This window comes from Erpetoichthys calabaricus, chromosome 7 (assembly GCF_900747795.2).
Source record: "Erpetoichthys calabaricus chromosome 7, fErpCal1.3, whole genome shotgun sequence".
In the NCBI taxonomy this organism is placed as follows: domain Eukaryota; kingdom Metazoa; phylum Chordata; class Cladistia; order Polypteriformes; family Polypteridae; genus Erpetoichthys; species Erpetoichthys calabaricus.
In genome coordinates this window covers 193287546-193306914 of record NC_041400.2, presented here as the reverse complement: position 1 = coordinate 193306914, position 19369 = coordinate 193287546, and the positions used below count along the sequence as shown (strand labels likewise).

Sequence of the window (19369 nt, the reverse complement as noted above, 5' to 3'; positions counted from 1 at the left end):
TTATTGCTGGTGGCCTGTCTGTCGTAATGGCTGTAACATATGTGATATCGGAGACGCTCGATATCTTTAAAATAATATTTAGGTTTTACTGTATATAAACTGTGCTTACATACATAATTTCAACGAATCTTACCTAATATCTAAGAGAATACAAAGGGTTTATGCTGTATAATTGTGCGGGAAATGTTTATAATAGTGTGGGAGAGTTTATAAGGGCTTAAAATATATAAAAAGAACCACATGAACATATGGTTTCTACTTCGCGGATTTTCAACTTTCGTGGGGGGTTCTGGAACGCAACCCCCGCGATGGAGGAGGGATTACTGTAAAGCATATGAAATGTATCCAAAGCTGTTTTTTTCAGTTAAATTCATGTGAAATAAACTGGATAGTTTGTTGCAAAAAGAAGTGGAGGTTGATTTTCAATGTTCATCTTCTTATTACAATAAAAGACCTTAAAAGCTAGAGGGTATCCAGAAAAGAAATTCTATACTGATTCCAGAACTATGGGTAGATAACTCTAAGTAAAGGTCAGAGCTATTTATATAGGCATGATCTTTGTACTTGTTAATAATTTAGGGGTGAGCAGATGCAAACTTTACTTTATAATTAGGGTTTAAACAAAAATATGCAGGCACAGCTGGGAGCTGGGTATTTGATAGGAACAATTTCTTCATACAGAGGACAATAGGTACATAGAATAGGTTTGCAGGTAGTCAGGTTCATATTCGTACTTTTGGGTTCTTCAAGTCTTGACTCGATGATAATTTTTTGATATTTGATGAATAATAATTGACTTGCTTGTATGGAATGTTATTTGATTTTAGTAAAATCAATAAAATCTTAAAAAAAAAAAAAATAAAGCCAAATAATTGACAAGCTAGGTTTTGGTTAAAGCCCCTGCTGTAGGCCAAAATGGTAGAGAGGACATAAATACTAGGTTTTGGGCATGGTAAGATAAGTCCTGTAAATCCAGCAAGTGACATTTAAACATGACAGTGTAAGTGTATGCCTCAAGAAGATATTTGTTTGGGCCCTCTGGATAAATGGCTTTCTCTCTCTAAAACTTTTATTTTTCCATTGGTTCCCATTATCCGTATTTCAAATGATTCCGATCGTTAGATGTCTTTCCTTCTCTTTGTTTTTTTTCCAACACACAACACACACGGCTCCACACCCGATTCTTTGCCGTACTTTTCCGGATTACTACTTAAAACACCTGTTAAGCTTTAAACAACCATATTAATAGAATTTGCATTGTTATGCATATAACCTTAAAGAACTTACTTTTAGAAGTGGATTACTGCTATCAGCTTTCGACAGAGGGTACACTTACACAAGAGTAATGCCTAGGAACTATTCATTGTAAGAAGAAACCTAAAATGACAAAAATATGTTGAGTGCTGACCATTCTATGGTAATTGATTTTAGTGTTTCAATTTGATTATTGGAAGGCAACTTGAAATAGCCTTTCAAAAATTTTGTGAAAGAGGCCTTGGCTGGATGTGCGACGTACAAAACATAGACAACTGAAAATTGTCCTTGGGTTTGATGAGATTTGGCTTCTTCTCATAGTTGCAGAGGTGAAATTTTAAAATATGTAATGGTGAGCCAAACATCATTCGTGGTTATGTGTACAGTATATGAGTCTGAAACTTAAAACATTAAATATTCTTTTTTTTGTATTCCTCAAAGGTTTGCTTAAAGGAATACATATTTCTCACTTCTGTGAGCTTTGTGGAAGCGTAAAGTGCACCGGAGATTCTCACCTCAAATGAAGGCTCTAGGAGTCGAAGGATAGGCAAACAGAGTATTTAGTTTTATTGCAATAAACAATATGGTGGACTCAACCCAATCAAGTTGAGCCCCGAGCAAGCCAAAAGTTACAGTATATATAACCATTTCTTATCACCCTGAACTTGCTAGAAATGGCTCATTCGCTGCTTATCCCGACTCCCTACTCCAGTCTGGCCTCTCTCAGGCCCTTCCTGTAGCCACCAATATTTCTTTGTATCTTGCCATTCAGTATTATTCTTTGCTACCCTTATTTCCTAATCAGTTCTCAGCTGGTACATGTTCCCCCTTTTCTGACCTCGGGCTGACACCATTCATCGTTCCCCATTTTTCTGTCCCTTTGGGCCATTAAATATTGGTGGCTTCTCTCTGATCTTATTTTAAAAGAAATATGGCATAAGCCTTTATTGATTAATTGCTTAGCATACCTGATTTGTGTAAAAGTTCACATTAAGCTTAAGTCTTATAGACGTTAATGTTGTGGTGGGACCTGGCCGGGACGCCCTTTCTACACATGTTCTGGGGGAGCAATCATGGACTGCTCAATACCTCCCCCGGGACGCTTGGTGGCAGCCTCCCTGGCTGAGGATGGTGCCTCAGTTTCCCACAGGTCTCCATGGGAGATGGAGTTCTCCACAGCCACACTCCACAGGGGGTGCTGCATGGGTCCCTGAGCTGGCCTGGACAACTCTACAGCCCTGCCCGGAAGTGCAATCAGAAGCAGGTGATCAAGTACTTGGAGCACTTCCGGGTGGGCTATAAAAAGGACCGGCAACCACCACTCAGAACCAGAATTGGGATAAAGAGGTTTTCTGGGAGGAGTGGTGGTGCCAGAGGAAGGATTGTGTGTTGTGGTTTAAGTGCTTTTTGGGACTGTGTATTGCCTGTGGGGTTCACGGGGAAGACATGCCCCACAGGTGAAGAAAATAAAAGTCTTGTTGTGTTTTTACACGTACCTCTGTGTCAATCTGTGCCAGGTCGGGCGCTATATTGCGTCCAATTCACAATGTTAAGTTTTTTTTTTGTTTTTTTTTTTTGTTCTTTATTTCACCTTATACAATTTCTTGTATTAGGAATGTGTTAGTTTTCGCATACCCCTTGGGGTCAGAGCGCAGGGTCAGCCATTGTACAGCGCCCCTGGAGCAATTACAGGTTAAGGGCCTTGCTCAAGGGCCCAGCAGAGTAGTATCTCTTTTGGCAGTGACGGGGATTCAAACCAGCAACCTTCTGGATACCAGCACAGATCCTTAGCCTCAGAGCCACCACTCCGCCCTAAAGTTTATATCTACTTGTGCTAATACATGAGCTTTTATTTTCCATAGTTTCAGTTTTTGTTTATTTAATCTTCGTTCACTTCTTTTTCTGTTTTTTGGACTACATTTCAGTTTCCTTGTGACCTTTTTTGTTTCTAAGTGCTATTTGGACTCTTCTCTGATTAGGTTCTCAAGATAGCAGACATCTTGACCTCTTCTGTATATTGTTCATAAACCTTGACTTCTGCTTTGATGATGCCAATTTTTCTCTTCTACGTCACCTTTGTTTTTATATTTTTCATGTCATAACTCTTTGTTGTCCATTTGTCCCTTACTTATTGTCAACCTGATTTGGTATTTCCCAGCACACCTGCTTTGACTTTAAATGGTATCTAGAGGATGATAAATTGTGCTTAATTTTAGTTAGTTGGATGACTTTCTGAGCAATAACTTTTACTCAGTTCTAGCCAAAATCATGATGCAGCTTGTTTACGGTTTTGTGTGTTTATTTTTCAGACTGGCAGCTTTAGCACTTTTAATCCTAAAAAATGAAGAAGATGCTTTCTGGTGTCTCGTTGCAATAGTGGAAAACATTATGCCAAGGGATTACTATAGTAAAACACTTATTGCATCTCAGGTAAGTGTTCAAGTGTTTTTAGTTTTTCATACATTACTTGTATAAATGCAAATAATATGACTTTAATTATCTTGGGGTAGGATTCTACATTTTGTCTAAAGGCACTGCTATTAGCCATACAGGAAAAAATATGGAGAAGATTAAATAGCTTAAAAGTGTCTGACCTGCAGTCTGTTAACCTGCTGTCGCAACTGACTTTTGAACTGGCGTTAACAACCTAGAAGTAACAGTAGATGTAGCAGTGACAGGCCACTAGATAGACAGAGTGAAATGTACTGTTATAAACGATAGGTAGGTAGATTGACTGATTGAACTTTATTCTCCCCCAGGGGAAATTTGGCTTTTTACAGAAGCTTTTTAAATAAATACATAAATAGATAGAACACACCAGAATGACTAAAACAAAACTACTGACTTGACAGTCACAGTCCCCGTAAGGCATTATGCAGATGTATTGCTGTTAGTATAAAGGAGCCCAAGTAGTTTTCTGACACACTTCTGCTGAATAATTTGTTGGCTGAACGTTCTGAGTGTTGCTGTGTCACAGAGAGGATGTGCAGCATTGTTCAGAATGGCACTCAGTTTTATTTTCATTCTCTCCTTTGCTACAACCTCCAGGGGGTCCAGAGTGTATCCCATAAGTGAGCCTGCCCTTTTAATTAGCTTGTTGATTCGGTGGGCCTCTCTTGAAGGAATAGATGAAGATGACAGATGAAATCTGTGTTAACTAATGAGAAAACAAATTTAGCCTTATATACTGTACAGATAACAGTGCTATCAATAAGCTACCTGCTGCTCTGTAGGCATGGGACTCTCTGGCAAGCTGATTATGTAACTTTATGAGAAACACAAAACATTGGTGCTGCTAATTCACCCAGCCCTGTGAACTAAGTACAGTTAGGTCCACAAATATTTGGACAGAGACAACTTTTTTCTCATGTTGGTTCTGTACGTTACCACAATGAATTTTAAATGAAACAACTCAGATGCAGTTGAAGTGCAGACTTTCAGCTTTAATTCAGTGGGGTGAACAAAACGATTGCATAAAAATGTGAGGCAACTAAAGCATTTTTTGAACACAATCCCTTCATTTCAGGGGCTCAAAAGTAATTGGACAATTGACTCAAAGGCTATTTCATGGGCAGGTGTGGTCAAGTCCGTCATTATGTCCTTATCAATTAAGCAGATAAAAGGCCTGGAGTTGATTTGAGGTGTGGTATTTGCATGTGGAAGATTTTGCTGTGAACAGATAACATGCTGTCAAAGGAGCTCTCCATGCAGGTGACAGAAGCCATCCTTAAGCTGCGAAAACAGAAAATACCCATCGGAGAAATTGCTACAATATTACGAGTGGCAAAATCTACAGTTTGGTCCATCCTGAGAAAGAAAGCAAGCACTGGTGAACTCAGCAACGCAAAAAGACCTGGACGTCCACGGAAGACAACAGTGGTGGATGATCGCAGAATCATTTCCATGGTGAAGAGAAACCCCTTCACAACAGCCAACCAAGTGAACAACACTCTCCAGGGGGTCGGCGTATTGATATCCAAGTCTACCATAAAGAGAAGACTGCATGAAAATAAATACAGAGGGTGCACTGCAAGGTGCAAGCAACTCATAAGCCTCAAGAACAGAAAGGCTAGATTGGACTTTGCTAAAGAACATCTAAAAAAGCCAGCACAGTTCTGGAAAAACATTCTTTGGACAGATGAAACCAAGATCAACCTCTACCAGAATGATGGCAAGAAAAAAGTATGGAGAAGGCGTGGAACAGCTCATTATCCAAAGCATAGCACATCATCAGTAAAACACGGTGGAGGGAGGCAGTGTGATGGCTGCCAGTGGCACTGGGACACTCGTGTTTATTGATGATGTGACACAGGACAGGAGCAGCCAAATGAATTCTGAGGTGTTCAGAGATGTACTGTCTGCTCAAATCCAGCTAAATACAGCAGTCACATTGATTCATGATACAGATGGACAATGACCCAAAACATACAGCCAAAGCAACCCAGAAGTTTATTAAAGCAAAGAAGTGGAAAATTCTTGAATGGCCAAGTCAGTCACATGATCGTAACCCAACTGAGCAGGCATTTCACTTGTTGAAGACTAAACTTCAGACAGAAAGGCCCACAAACAAACCGCAACTGAAAGCCGCTGCAGTAAAGGCCTGGCAGAACATTAAAAAGGAGGAAACCCAACATCTGGTGACGTCCAGGAGTTCAAGACTTCAGGCTGTCATTGCCAGCAAAGGGTTTTCAGCCAAGTATTAGAAATGAACATTTGATTTCCAGTTATTTAATTTGTCCAATTACTTTTGAGCCCCTGAAATGAAGAAGGGATTGTGTTCACAAAATGCTTTAGTTGCCTCACATTTTTATGCAATCGTTTTGTTCACCCCACTGAATTAAAGCTGAAAGTCTGCAATTCAACTGCATCGGAGTTGTTTCATTTAAAATTTATTGTGGTAATGTACAGAACCAAAATTAGAAAAAAGTTGTCTCTGTCCAAGTATTTATGGACCTAACTGTATGGAGCTAGAATGTATTCTGTATATTTGGCTCTGATCTTTGAAAGGAATTTTAAAATATTTTTTTATATATTATTGAGATGCTCTCTGAGTCTTAAAGACTGATCAGTATTGCCTCAGGAATAGAAATGGGTGGGAGGTGATGAAAATTGGGCAAGTTCCATTTAGCAAAGTTTCTGATTTGAAAGTAGAGGAAAAATTGTGTTGATGTGAAATTAAATTTGAAGCGTAATTGTTCATAAGATGTGAAGACATTATCTATATACAGTTCTCAGAGTGTTTTAAACCCCGGGCGTTTTCCAAACATTAAATACTGTGTAGATTTGACAGGGTACAAAAAGGAGGTGCAGAATCTTGGGCACATTTTTTTTTTGTTTCTTTTAGCTTTTATGTTTTGAAATGGCAGTGATTGTTCATGCAAATGGAAGGTGGTACAGCCTTGTTAATTACTATTTCTTCACAAATTATTTGCTTAATTTTACTGCTGCACTCATGCATACTTTTAAGCAGAAATGTCCTTGAAACATGCGCTAATTCCTACTTATTTTATTATCCAGGCAGATCAAAGAGTATTCCGTGATTTCGTGACTGAAAAGATGCCTCGACTAATGGCCCACCTTGAAGAACACAACGTTGATTTGTCCTTGATAAGTTTCAATTGGTTCCTTGTGGTATTTGTAGAGAGTCTTCCCACTGACATCCTCCTTAGAGTGTGGGATTCTTTCCTCTATGAGGGAACCAAGGTGAGGTGAACAAGATGTGAAGATAATGAGAACTGATTCCTTTACTCTAGGACATTGAGTTTTATATGGGGGTATAATAGGGAACTTCTGCCCTAAGAAATCTCACTAAGGTGCGTTGTTAAGCAAAGGTGCAATCCCGCAGCAGAGCTTCCCTATTCATTTCACCTTAGCTTCAGCTAGACCAGGGGTCTGCAACCTTCACTATCAAAAGAGCCATTTTGCCCCCTCTTCCTCCAAAGAAAAATAGTCTGGAGCCGCAAAACATAACACAGCTTATAAACTTTTAAAAGTTTTAATCTTTTTTTAGATTTTACATGTTACAACCACAGAATATAACAAACAGAAGTGCAGTGTGCATGTGTAGGCCTACTTTAAAATAAATTAAACTGAACTATGCAGGCCTATTTGAGTCCTTCCTATACCTGTGTAAAATTAAAATAAAAACTAGCCAACTTTAATATAAATAAAACATGTAGCTGTAGCTTAGCAGCTTTAAAAAAGTAAACATAAAATTCCATTTCAGTGTGCTGTCATCCTCTTCAGGTTTCCCTCTAAGCCAGCAATCAACTGAAGCACCTGAACATACAAAAAAACCGACATCCACTCCGGGTCTGAAATGAATGTGGTTTTTTTTTCTGAAAAATAATAGCCTATTAAATGCTATTGTTCTCACCTGTTGAATGTGACTTCTGTTTCTGAAGTTCGCTGCAGATCATCTCTGTGTCGGGGCTGTACGATGTGACTTTGACCTTCACACAGGACTGCAGGCTCTCACGTGTGAGGTGGGAGCGATATTTGGACTTTATGAAGTACTTGCTTGAGAAAACTTGCTCACATAAGTATGTTGAGCCAAAGATGGACAGGACTGCAAATGCATATTTTTTCATGTTCATATACGTTTCGGGAATGCAGAGAGAGGCATTTCTCAAATTTTCTGAACAATTTCCCGTTTGTTTTTAAAGTCGGAGAATAGATGCTCTGATATTTTTATGAACGATTCTTTCATGTATTCTCTGTCTGTGAACGCCTTACCCCTCCTTACAATCTCTTGAGCTGCCACAAAACTAGAAACTGTAGTTGACTGTGGAGAAGTGATCCACTTTTTGAAAGTATGTTTGCTCTGTTCAGCTTTCCATTGCAGTTCCGAAATTGCTCTCTTTCACTCGTCTTCACTTGGGTATTTTTCAGTGAATGCTGAGTGCTTGTTTCGAAAATGTCTTTCAACGTTACATTTTTTGTTGTTCGATAATTTATCGCCACATATGAAGCACACCGGTAAGCCAGTGTCGTTGGTGGTGAAGGCAAAATGCTTCTGTCCACGCAGAATTAAACTCTATATTTTCTTCTGAGATTTTTCTTTTTTGGGATTTATTCATGGTTAGTGCAGGGGTTGCACACTCCAGAAGCTGCCTGCAGGTAAAGGCGACTGCTACAGATGTAGATGTGACGCATATTTTAGTTGACAAATTATAAATAAATAAATAAAAATAAAAATTAGATGTTAAAAAGTGTATAACAGTAGTAGTAGTAGTAGTAAATAAACTATATATATATATACAGTGGAACCTCTAGATACGAGTTTAATTCGTTCCAGAACTGAGCTTGTATAGCGAATTTCTCGTATCTAGAACAAACTTCCCCATTGAAAATAATGGAAATCCAGTTAATCCGTTCTGCACCCCAAATATATTAACATAAAAATCAATTTTCCTAATAAATAACACTGATAAATTATATATACTGTAGTCTACCTTTAATAAATAACACTGGTAAATAATATAACTGATTATTAAAAGAATCAAAACAGGTGTCCAAAGTGCAGTAGAGCATTCAATAAATCTTTAAATAAATAATCCTTAAAACAGTTGTGAAGTGGAGGTTTAAAATACACAAGAATAACAATCCTTTAACACGAGGTTAAAACGTCAACAAGAAGCAGTCTTTAAAAACAGATGACAATCCCCGGTGCTTCTTCTCTGTTAGCGTCTCACCTATTTCTCCCATGCGGGCTCTAAAACAGGCGAGACACTCTTAATGCAGCTGACCTTCTCTACACCGTCCTGCTTCAGCTGTTTGGCTCGCCTGTTCAGCTACACGCGAGCCTGCGCGAGCCTGCACTTGCCTGCCTGCCTGCCTGCCTGCCTTCTCTCTCTCTCTCTCTCTCTCTCTCTCTCTCTCTCTCTCTCTCTCTCTCTTTTACTTTTTCTCCCCCTTAACCTGCTCGCGCTTCTCTATATATGCGGGGAGGACATGGCAGCTGCAGCCCATCAGCCACAGGAACAATCATGGATGTGGGCAGTTTCCCACCTGTGCACTTAGGTGAGAAACGCAGACACCGCAGATCGCGGCTCGCAACTGCTACCACGCCCCCTTGCTAAGCCGCGAGCTATACCCACAGCCTGGCACGTGGCTCGTTACGCGAACCAATGCTCGTATTTAGAGCTGAATTTTTCGCTCATACTTTCCTCGTATTTTGAATTTCTCGTATACAGAGGTGCTCGTATCTCGAGGTTCCACTGTATATATATATATATATATATATATATATATATATATATATATATATATATATATATATATATATATATACAGTGATGTGAAAAACTATTTGCCCCCTTCCTGATTTCTTATTCTTTTGCATGTTTGTCACACAAAATGTTTCTGATCATCAAACACATTTAACCATTAGTCAAATATAACACAAGTAAACACAAAATGCAGTTTTTAAATGATGGTTTTTATTATTTAGGGAGAAAAAAAATCCAAACCTACATGGCCCTGTGTGAAAAAGTAATTGCCCCCTTGTTAAAAAATAGCCTAACTGTGGTGTATCACACCTGAGTTCAATTTCCATAGCCACCCCCAGGCCTGATTACTGCCACACCTGTTTCAATCAAGAAATCACTTAAATAGGAGCTGCCTGACACAGAGAAGTAGACCAAAAGCACCTCAAAAGCTAGACATCATGCCAAGATCCAAAGAAATTCAGGAACAAATGAGAACAGAAGTAATTGAGATCTATCAGTCTGGTAAAGGTTATAAAGCCATTTCTAAAGCTTTGGGACTCCAGCGAACCACAGTGAGAGCCATTATCCACAAATGGCAAAAAACATGGAACAGTGGTGAACCTTCCCAGGAGTGGCCGGCCGACCAAAATTACCCCAAGAGCGCAGAGACGACTCATCCGAGAGGTCACAAAAGACCCCAGGACAACGTCTGAAGAACTGCAGGCCTCACTTGCCTCAATTAAGGTCAGTGTTCACGACTCCACCATAAGAAAGAGACTGGGCAAAAACGCAAACCACTGTTAAGCAAAAAGAACATTAGGGCTCGTCTCAATTTTGCTAAGAAACATCTCAATGATTGCCAAGACTTTTGGGAAAATACCTTGTGGACTGATGAGTCAAAAGTTGAACTTTTTGGAAGGCAAATGTCCCGTTACATCTGGCGTAAAAGGAACACAGCATTTCAGAAAAAGAACATCATACCAACAGTAAAATATGGTGGTGGTAGTGTGATGGTCTGGGGTTGTTTTGCTGCTTCAGGACCTGGAAGGCTTGCTGTGATAGATGGAACCATGAATTCTACTGTCTACCAAAAAATCCTGAAGGAGAATGTCCGGCCATCTGTTCGTCAACTCAAGCTGAAGCGATCTTGGGTGCTGCAACAGGACAATGACCCCAAAACACACCAGCAAATCCACCTCTGAATGGCTGAAGAAAAACAAAATGAAGACTTTGGAGTGGCCTAGTCAAAGTCCTGACCTGAATCCAATTGAGATGCTATGGCATGACCTTAAAAAGGCGGTTCATGCTAGAAAACCCTCAATTAAAGCTGAATTACAACAATTTTGCAAAGATGAGTGGGCCAAAATTCCTCCAGAGCGCTGTAAAAGACTCATTGCAAGTTATCGCAAACGCTTGATTGCAGTTATTGCTGCTAAGGGTGGCCCAACCAGTTATTAGGTTCAGGGGGCAATTACTTTTTCACACAGGGCCATGTAGGTTTGGATTTTTTTTTCTCCCTAAATAATAAAAACCACCATTTACAAACTGCATTTTGTGTTTACTTGTGTTATATTTGACTAATGGTTAAATGTGTTTGATGATCAGAAACATTTTGTGTAACAAACATGCAAAAGAATAAGAAATCAGGAAGGGGGCAAATAGTTTTTCACACCACTGTAGATATATATATATATATAGGTGCTGGTCATAAAATTAGAATATCATGACAAAGTTGATTTATTTCAGTAATTCCATTCAAAAAGTGAAACTTGTATATTAGATTCATTCATTACACACAGACTGATGTATTTCAAATGTTTATTTCTTTTAATGTTGATGATTATAACTGACAACTAATGAACAGAACTACAAACATAAAAGACGCCTATAAGGTCATTCCATGCACCCACCTTGGCCAGTCTGATCATCTCTCTTTGTCTCTTGTTCCAGCGCACAAAGCCCTTATCAACAGTACTAATCCAATTAGCAAGACTGTTAAAGTTTGGCCTGAAGCTGCCATTTGCCAACTCCAGGACTGCTTTGAACAAACAGACTGGAATATATTTTTTCATCAGACAGACTTAGAGACATATACTTCATCTGTGCTGTCATATATTAATTACTGTGTGGACAATGTCACTGTCAACAAAAGGATTAAGGTCTACCCAAATGATAAACCATGGATGAATAGTGAAATCAAACAGCTGCTCATGGAAAGGGACAAAGCTTTATAGAGCTGCCAGAGCTAACCTCAAGAAGGGCATCAAGTCTGCTAAACTAATGTACAAACAACGGATTGAGGAGGACTTTGACAGTAACTCAAACTCACAGCAGATGCATCCGATTTAATCACGGATTACAAAAATAAAAAAAATGACGTAGAATAGATACTGGCCAATAACAATGCCAACCTAGCAGAGGAACTTAACAGTTTCTTTGCACAGTTTCACAAGGACAGTAACCAGCCTCCAGTCAGCTTCGAGCTGACTGGAGACTCACAGCCTGTAGTCGTACACATACATAATGTGCGGCGGGCACTTGAAAACATCAGTACAAGGAAGGCAGCAGGTCCTGATAATGTGCAAGGACGTGTGCTCCAGGCCTGCGCTGACCAATTAGCGGAGGTATTTACACACATATTCAACCTCTGTCTCTCCTCAGGTGTAGTCCCCTTGTGCCTGAAATCCACAACCATTGTATCTGTTCCCTAAAAAACGAGGATAACCTGTCTTAATGACTATCGACCAGTCGCTCTCATCCCTGTCCTCGCAAAGTGCTTTGAATGACTGGTAATCACCCACATCAAAGCCTCCCAGCTGATCTAGACCAACACCAGTCAAACAGATCAACTAAGGACGCCATCTGTGTAGCTCTACATGCTGCCCTCTCGCACCTGGAAAAGCCCAACACCTATGTTAGGATGCTGTTCATTGACTACAGCTCTGCATTTAATACCATCATACCTAACCAGCTGATCATAAAACTCTATGCACTAGGACTTTCTCCGTCCATATGCAACTGGTTACTGGATTTTCTCACCAACCGCCCCCAATCTGTCAGGATGGGCAAACACACATCCTCCACCCTTACCCTGAACACTGGTGTGCCACAGGGATGTGTACTAAGTCCCCTTCTTTATGCACTCTTCACCCATGACTGTCAACCCATCCACCAATCAAACATTATCGTTAAATTTGCGGATGATACGACTGTCATTGGGCTTGCAACAGACAACAATGAAGGTGCATATAGGGAAGAGGTTCAGAATCTGACAGCATGGTGCAACACCAACAACCTGGTCTTAAATACCAAAAAGACCAAAGAAGTTATTTTGGACTTTAGGACCACTAAAAAGACCAATCACAGTCCAATAACAATCAATGCAGATGCTGTGGAGAGAGTTTCCAGCTTTAAGTTTCTAGGAGTCACCATCTCAGAGGACCTGTCCTGGGCTGACATCAACTTGGCTATAATAGGTAAAGCACAACAGCGCCTCTATTTTCTCAGGAAGCTAAGGAGAGCTGACCTCCCCCAGAAGCTGCTAGTTAATTTCTATAGAGGACAGATTGGGACCCCCAGGCTGTCTGAAAGGCATTTAAAGTTTTTGGTCCAAAATCATGTTAATTTGGTGCAGGCCCAAAACATGTGGCCTAGTGAGGCTGGAACTTGATTGCAGTGTTCGCTGGTTGAATCTTGCCCTGGAAACATTTTGGACAATTTTAAACGACACAGATGTGCTTGATATATATAATTTTGAGTTGAATAATTGTACGCTTTGCGCATATGGAGCTCGAGTGAATTCTGTGCATTGCTCCCTTCCACTCTTGTTCTGAGATGTTGAGAGAGAGATCCTTTTCCCACTGTTCTCTTGGATCTTTGAAAGGGAGGGACTGTAAAATAGTTTTATATATTACTGAAATATTGTCTGAGTCCTCGAGACTGATCAATATTTTTTCCGGCATAGAGGTAAGGTGGGAGGTGAGTAAAATTGGACAGGTTCTGTTTAACAAAGTTTCGAATTTTCGAAATCGGATTGCGACCAGAGTTTTGGAGCGAATTACGGTCGTGACCCGAGGTTCCACTATACAGAGAAATTCTACCAATACACTCGCCTCCCATCTAGCACACCTTAGCACATGCTGTAGCACTGCAGTGTTTCAGTTTTCCTGTGCTGTTCATATTAGTTAATGTTGTTTTTCTCTTTTTAGTGCTCCTTGGCCCATGTTTCTTAACAGATTGATTTGTCTCAGAAGAAAACTTGATCTTCATCATTTTATGTAGTGAAACACCCCGGGACAGTATACACTTCCTACCTTGAATTTATACCCACCTATCTTCAACTCTCCCACCTTGTTACCCACCTATCTTCAGCTCTCTGATCTGGAATCTCCTCCTACGCCACTTTTAAGGGTGAACACTAAGTACGCCTGATAGACATCTGGGCAAGATCTGCCAAATCTCTGCTAAAACACAAGCTATCTACCTTTCCCCAAATTCAGCAATCCTTAGTTTAAATTATTGAATTAGCTGGTACATGTAGACCTCTAGGCAGCAGGCCTCTTTTAGAAAAACCTCTAGAATCTTCAACATCATTGAGGACTTGTATTGGTGACATTTTTAAAATTTTGACACTGAATATGCTGGCACAGTAACCATGTTGAATTAGACCCACTAATTAGAAAATTAATGAATTAATTAAACAAATAGAACACCCAGCAAAAAATAGAATAGAAATCAAGATACAATTATTCCCATACATTATTCCCATATAGCTATTTGGTATATTTTAATATATATATATATTTTGCCAAACTTAATTTTCTAATTTCTACATTTTTCCTAAAACACAGAATCTGGCAAATAACAGTTCACTTAATTAGCCCAGAAGTCCAATTGAAAATTGAAGCTGGTTGGAACAAAAACCTGCAGCCACAGTGGGCCCCCGGGACCGACGTTGAGAACCCCTGGTGTAAAGGATTAAAAGAGTGATTTCGTTTATATTAAAATTCCTTCTCTCTGTTGTAACATGAGCCCTGGGTTTTAATTCATGTCCAAGCACCATCTGTGTAATATTGTATGTAGTCTAAGTGTCTGCATTTATTTTCTTCATTGTACTCTGGATTTTCTCGCACATCCTACAGATATACACATTAGGGTGAGTGATAAATCTAAATTGCAGCAGACAGGTGCCTTTTTCATGGCTCTTTTTTTTGCCATTTTGACCAGAACAGGCTCTGGATTTTTCAGCTTTTAACGAGTTAATGGATGAAGCTCTACATAGCACATGGTTATGCATCATTTACTTGGTCAAGAGTAAGCCTGCATCATACTTATTAAATCATATCAGCGCAGATCATAGGTGATATTCCACAAAAAGGTTGCTACCATCTTCTTTATTTATGTTTATTAAAATATTATCATTTCTTATTTTAGGTGATATTTCGATATGCCCTAGCTCTCTTTAAATATAAGGAAGAGGAAATTTTAAAAATACAAGAAAATGTAGAAATCTATCAGTATCTGAGATTCTTCACTAAAACAGTTTCTGACGGAAGGTAAGAGTTTTTAATTTTCCCTTTATGTTTTAATGAGAATAAAGTTATATATGAACTATACAGTTAATTCAACTTTAATCATAGTATGCATTTACCTTTATCAAACAGTGACTAAGAAGGATTATTCATATGAAGTTCTCCCTGAAAAGGTTTCCTGTTAATCATCTCATTCCATCTCTATTCCTTTCATATTTTTTGTGAGAATCACAGTGGCCACAGGCTGAGTCGATCAGACCATAACATAACTATATACATATTAAAATTTCACCTGTCCAAATTTAAATATGGATAAGAAGCAGCTTTAATTTGAAAACCTCCCATATTGTTGAACTAGTCTTCATATTGAATTGGAAAGTAAGTCCCTTGACCCCACAACAGTGCAGGAACCTTTTATTGGTGGCTTGTACTGAACCTGCAACATTGGTCTCTAAACAGAGCTCATAATCTCCTGTGAGAAATGGTTTATACTGTAGATTTACTGGTAAATCAAGAGCTGCACAGATCCACTGGAAAGTCATATCGTTTCTCTTCTTGTATTATGCAGTCAGGTGTGTTTAAATACAGTGGACCCTTGACTTACGAACGCAATTCGTTCCCGAGTGCTGGTTGTAACTCAAGTTGGTTGTAAGTCAAGACTATTTTTCCCATAAGAACTAATGGAAATACCCATAATGCGTTACGAACCTCCCACAGCAACACTTACTTAACCTTTTCATAATAAAAAAGGGTTGTATGATGTGCATAATTTACCAAAACACCAATAATTTTTCTAATGTACTAACCAAAAAGTTATAAAAAGTGCCTAGCCTACCAGAAACAACAATTTCATACTGTGCTCACCATTTAATTTGACATCTTTGGGCTGCAGGAAGGAAGGAGGAGGAGAATGAAATGGAAGGTGGTTATTGTTTGGAAGGAGCCTCCTTATACAAATCTGTTCTTTGTAAAATTGTCGAGATGGTGGATTTCGACATGCTGTACATATTAGCGAGATCGGTCACATGAACACTACTCTCATATTTCCGCACAATTTCTTTTTTCGTTTCGATTGTGATCGCTTACTTTACCTTCGTTACCTTCTCTTCCTTCCTTAGCAATTATCGAAAAAAATTATATAAATCACTGCACTGACCGAAATTACGTCCACAAACACATGTATCTGGGTCCCGACTGACGCTTACAAACGCTCTCGGCTGTTTGTTTACAAACGCGTAAGAGGATACACGTGACTGCATTCGGGTCGTAACGCAAGATGTTGGTCGTAAATCAAGTTGTTCGCATGTCAGGCCGGTTGTATATCAAGGGTCGACTGTACTTATGTTTATATCAAGCATTATTTTTAACCTCCTACACAATCTGACTCTTGAATAAAAAGTGATGTTACATTCCACGTCTCAAGAGCAGATTTAATCAGCAAGCTCTAATACATTCAGTTCTGTGCCCCAACTAGCATGTACACAGACGACCAAGTAGCAATGGTCATCCTACTACTAGGTACACACCTGTAAAGACCGTTGCCTTAGCTTCTGGAGTAGGTTCAGTGATCTCTGTTACGGGCAAGTGTACCCTGGGATGCTGTAGTATAGTAAGGACATATATATATGTAGATCAGGTAGATTGAAGGTAGACATATATACAGTCAAAGTAAAAAGTATGTGAACCACTAGGAATTATCTATATGTCTAATTCCCATATAAAACATGGTCGTATCTTCATGTCAGTCACCATAATGAACAAACACAGTCACCTATAACTAAAGATACACAGATTTTCAGAGAATTTTTGACCATATTGAATAAATCATTCAAACTATGAAACTGAAGGTTGGAAAAAGTAAGTGAACCCTAAGCTAATGACTTTTTCAAAAGCCCATTGCAGTCCAAATTTAGCACACCTGGAGTCCATTTAATGAAATGAGTTCAGAGGTTGTGGTGGCCTAGAATGACTTTGATTGATCACAAACACTATAAAGTTTGAGTTTGAGCTTTGGACAAGAAGCATATCCAGATGGGAATATGCCTCGCACAAAAGAGCTGTCTGAAGAGCTTCGATCGAGAATTGTTCATCTACATAAGGCTGGAAAGGGTTACAAAGTCATCTCAAAGATTTGAGATATTCATCAGTCTACTGTTAGGCAAGTTGTCTATAAATTGAGACAATTTGGTATTGTGGCTTCTCTGCCTAGAAGTGGGTGCCCCACCAAGATGACCCCAAGAGCACAACGCAAAGTCAGCAATGAGGTAAAGAAGAACCCTAGAGTGACCTCAAAGGACTTGAAGAAGTCATTAGAACTGGCTAACATCTCTGTTCATGAGTCAACTATACACAAAACATTGAACAAGAAAGGAGTCCATGGCAGGACACCAAGAAGGAAGCCACTGCTATCAAAAAAGAATTGCTGAATGCCTGAAGTTTGAGAAAGAGCACTTGGACACTCCACACCCGGTACTGGGAAAATGTTTTGTGGAGTGATGAAACCAAAATTGAACTATTTGGGAGGAACAAGCAGAACTTCATTTGGCGTAAAAAGGGCACTGCATATCAACATCAAAACATCATCCCTGCAGTAAAGTATGGTGGAGGGAACATCATGATTTGGGCCTGCTTTGCTGCATCAGGGCCTGGACAGCTTGCCATCATTGAGGGGAAAATGAATTCACAAGTTTATCAACAAATTCTCCAGGATAATGTGAGGGTGTCTGTCCGTCAACTTAAGCTCAGAAGAGGCTGGGTGATGCAACAGGACAATGACCCAAAACATCGCAGCAAATCCACAGCACAATGGCTTCCTTTCAGAGTGGCCCAGTCAGAGCCCAGATCTCCATTCTATTGAGATGCTGTGGAATTCCTTGAAGAGAGAGAGACATACACAGAAGACAACCAAAGAATATGGAAGAGTTAAGGCAGTTCTGCAGGGAAGAATGGACTCAAATTCCCCCCACACAATGTGCAGGTCTGATCTGCAGTTACAGGAAGTGCCTGGTTGAGGTCATTGCTGCCAAAAGAGGGTCAACCAGTTATTAAATCCCAAGGTTCACTTACTTTTTCCATTACCACTGTGAACGTTGAATGCGTTTGTAAAATAAAGACATGAAAGAGTAGAATTTGTTTGTGTGTCGTTGGCTTAAGCTCATTGTGTAGATCAGTACCTGTGACTTAGATGAAGATCAGATCACTTTTTATGACCAATTCATGCAGTAAACCAGATAATTCCAAAGGGTTCACATACTTTTTACTTTGACTGTATATAGATCGGGTTTTTTTTCTATAATATGCTTGAACATTCTGCTTGATTTTGTGACTTCTGTCATTGAGCAATATTTCATAGTTCTGCCTGGCAGTTCCGATTTATTTGCGCGAATCCGAGAAACATGCAGCGGGCCGAGGGGAAGAGGACAGGGCTCTCCTCACTCACGTGCGAGCCTCGGGGCATGTACCTTACCTCTGCTTAGCTAGCGAACAAGAGAACTACTTAATGGAGTTATATCTTTTTTTTTTTCTATAATTTTCTTGAACATTCTGGTTGATTTTGTGACTTCTCTCATTGTGCTAAGAGTCATAGTTCGCTTGCAGGAGAGATATATTCGCGCTAATCTGAGACAGAGGCTGTAGGCCGAGGGGAGGGGGAAACATGACGTCAGGAGTGGGGAATCGGTCTACCTCTGCGTTTTAGAGTGTACCTTGTCTCCGCTTAGCTAGTGATACCTTTTTGTTTATTGATTTTTAAAGTTTGTCCTGTTTCACTACTGCGCAGGTGGAGCCGCGGGGAACAGATAGTAATCAATATACAGTGCATCCAGAAAGCATTCACAGCACATCACTTTTTCCACATTTTGTTATGTTACAGCCTTATTCCAAAATGGTTTAAATTCACTTTTTTCCTTAGAATTCTACACACAACACCCCATAATGACAATGTGAAAAAAGTTTACTTGAGGTTTTTGCAAATTTATTAAAAATAAATAAATTGAGAAAGCACATGTACATAAGCATTCACAGCCTTTGCCATGAAGCTCCAAATTGAGCTCAGGTGCATCCTGTTTCCCCTGATCATCCTTGAGATGTTTCTGCAGCTTCATTGGAGTCCACCTGTGGTAAATTCAGTTGACTGGACATGATTTGGAAAGGCACACACCTGTCTATAGAAGGTCCCACAGTTGACAGTTAATGTCAGAGCACAAAGCAAGCATGAAGTCAAAGGAATTGTCTGTAGACCTCCGAGACAGGATTGTCTCGAGGCACAAATCTGGGGAAGGTTACAGAAAAATTTCTGCTGTTTTGAAGGTACCAATGAGCACAGTGGTCTCCATCATCCGTAAGTGGAAGAAGTTTGAAACCACCAGGACTCTT

The 19369-nt window shown here is 39.6% G+C and overlaps 1 protein-coding gene across 1 annotated transcript in view; it reads left to right on the top strand.

Moving 5' to 3' along the window:
• Positions 1 to 19369, top strand: part of tbc1d2 (TBC1 domain family, member 2) — a 175744-nt gene that overhangs the window by 151633 nt on the left and 4742 nt on the right. Inside the window, exons 11-13 of the mRNA XM_051929904.1 lie at positions 3564 to 3684; positions 6772 to 6957; positions 14898 to 15019. Coding sequence (XP_051785864.1) covers positions 3564 to 3684; positions 6772 to 6957; positions 14898 to 15019 — 429 coding nt within the window. The remainder of the gene's footprint in view (positions 1 to 3563; positions 3685 to 6771; positions 6958 to 14897; positions 15020 to 19369) is intronic.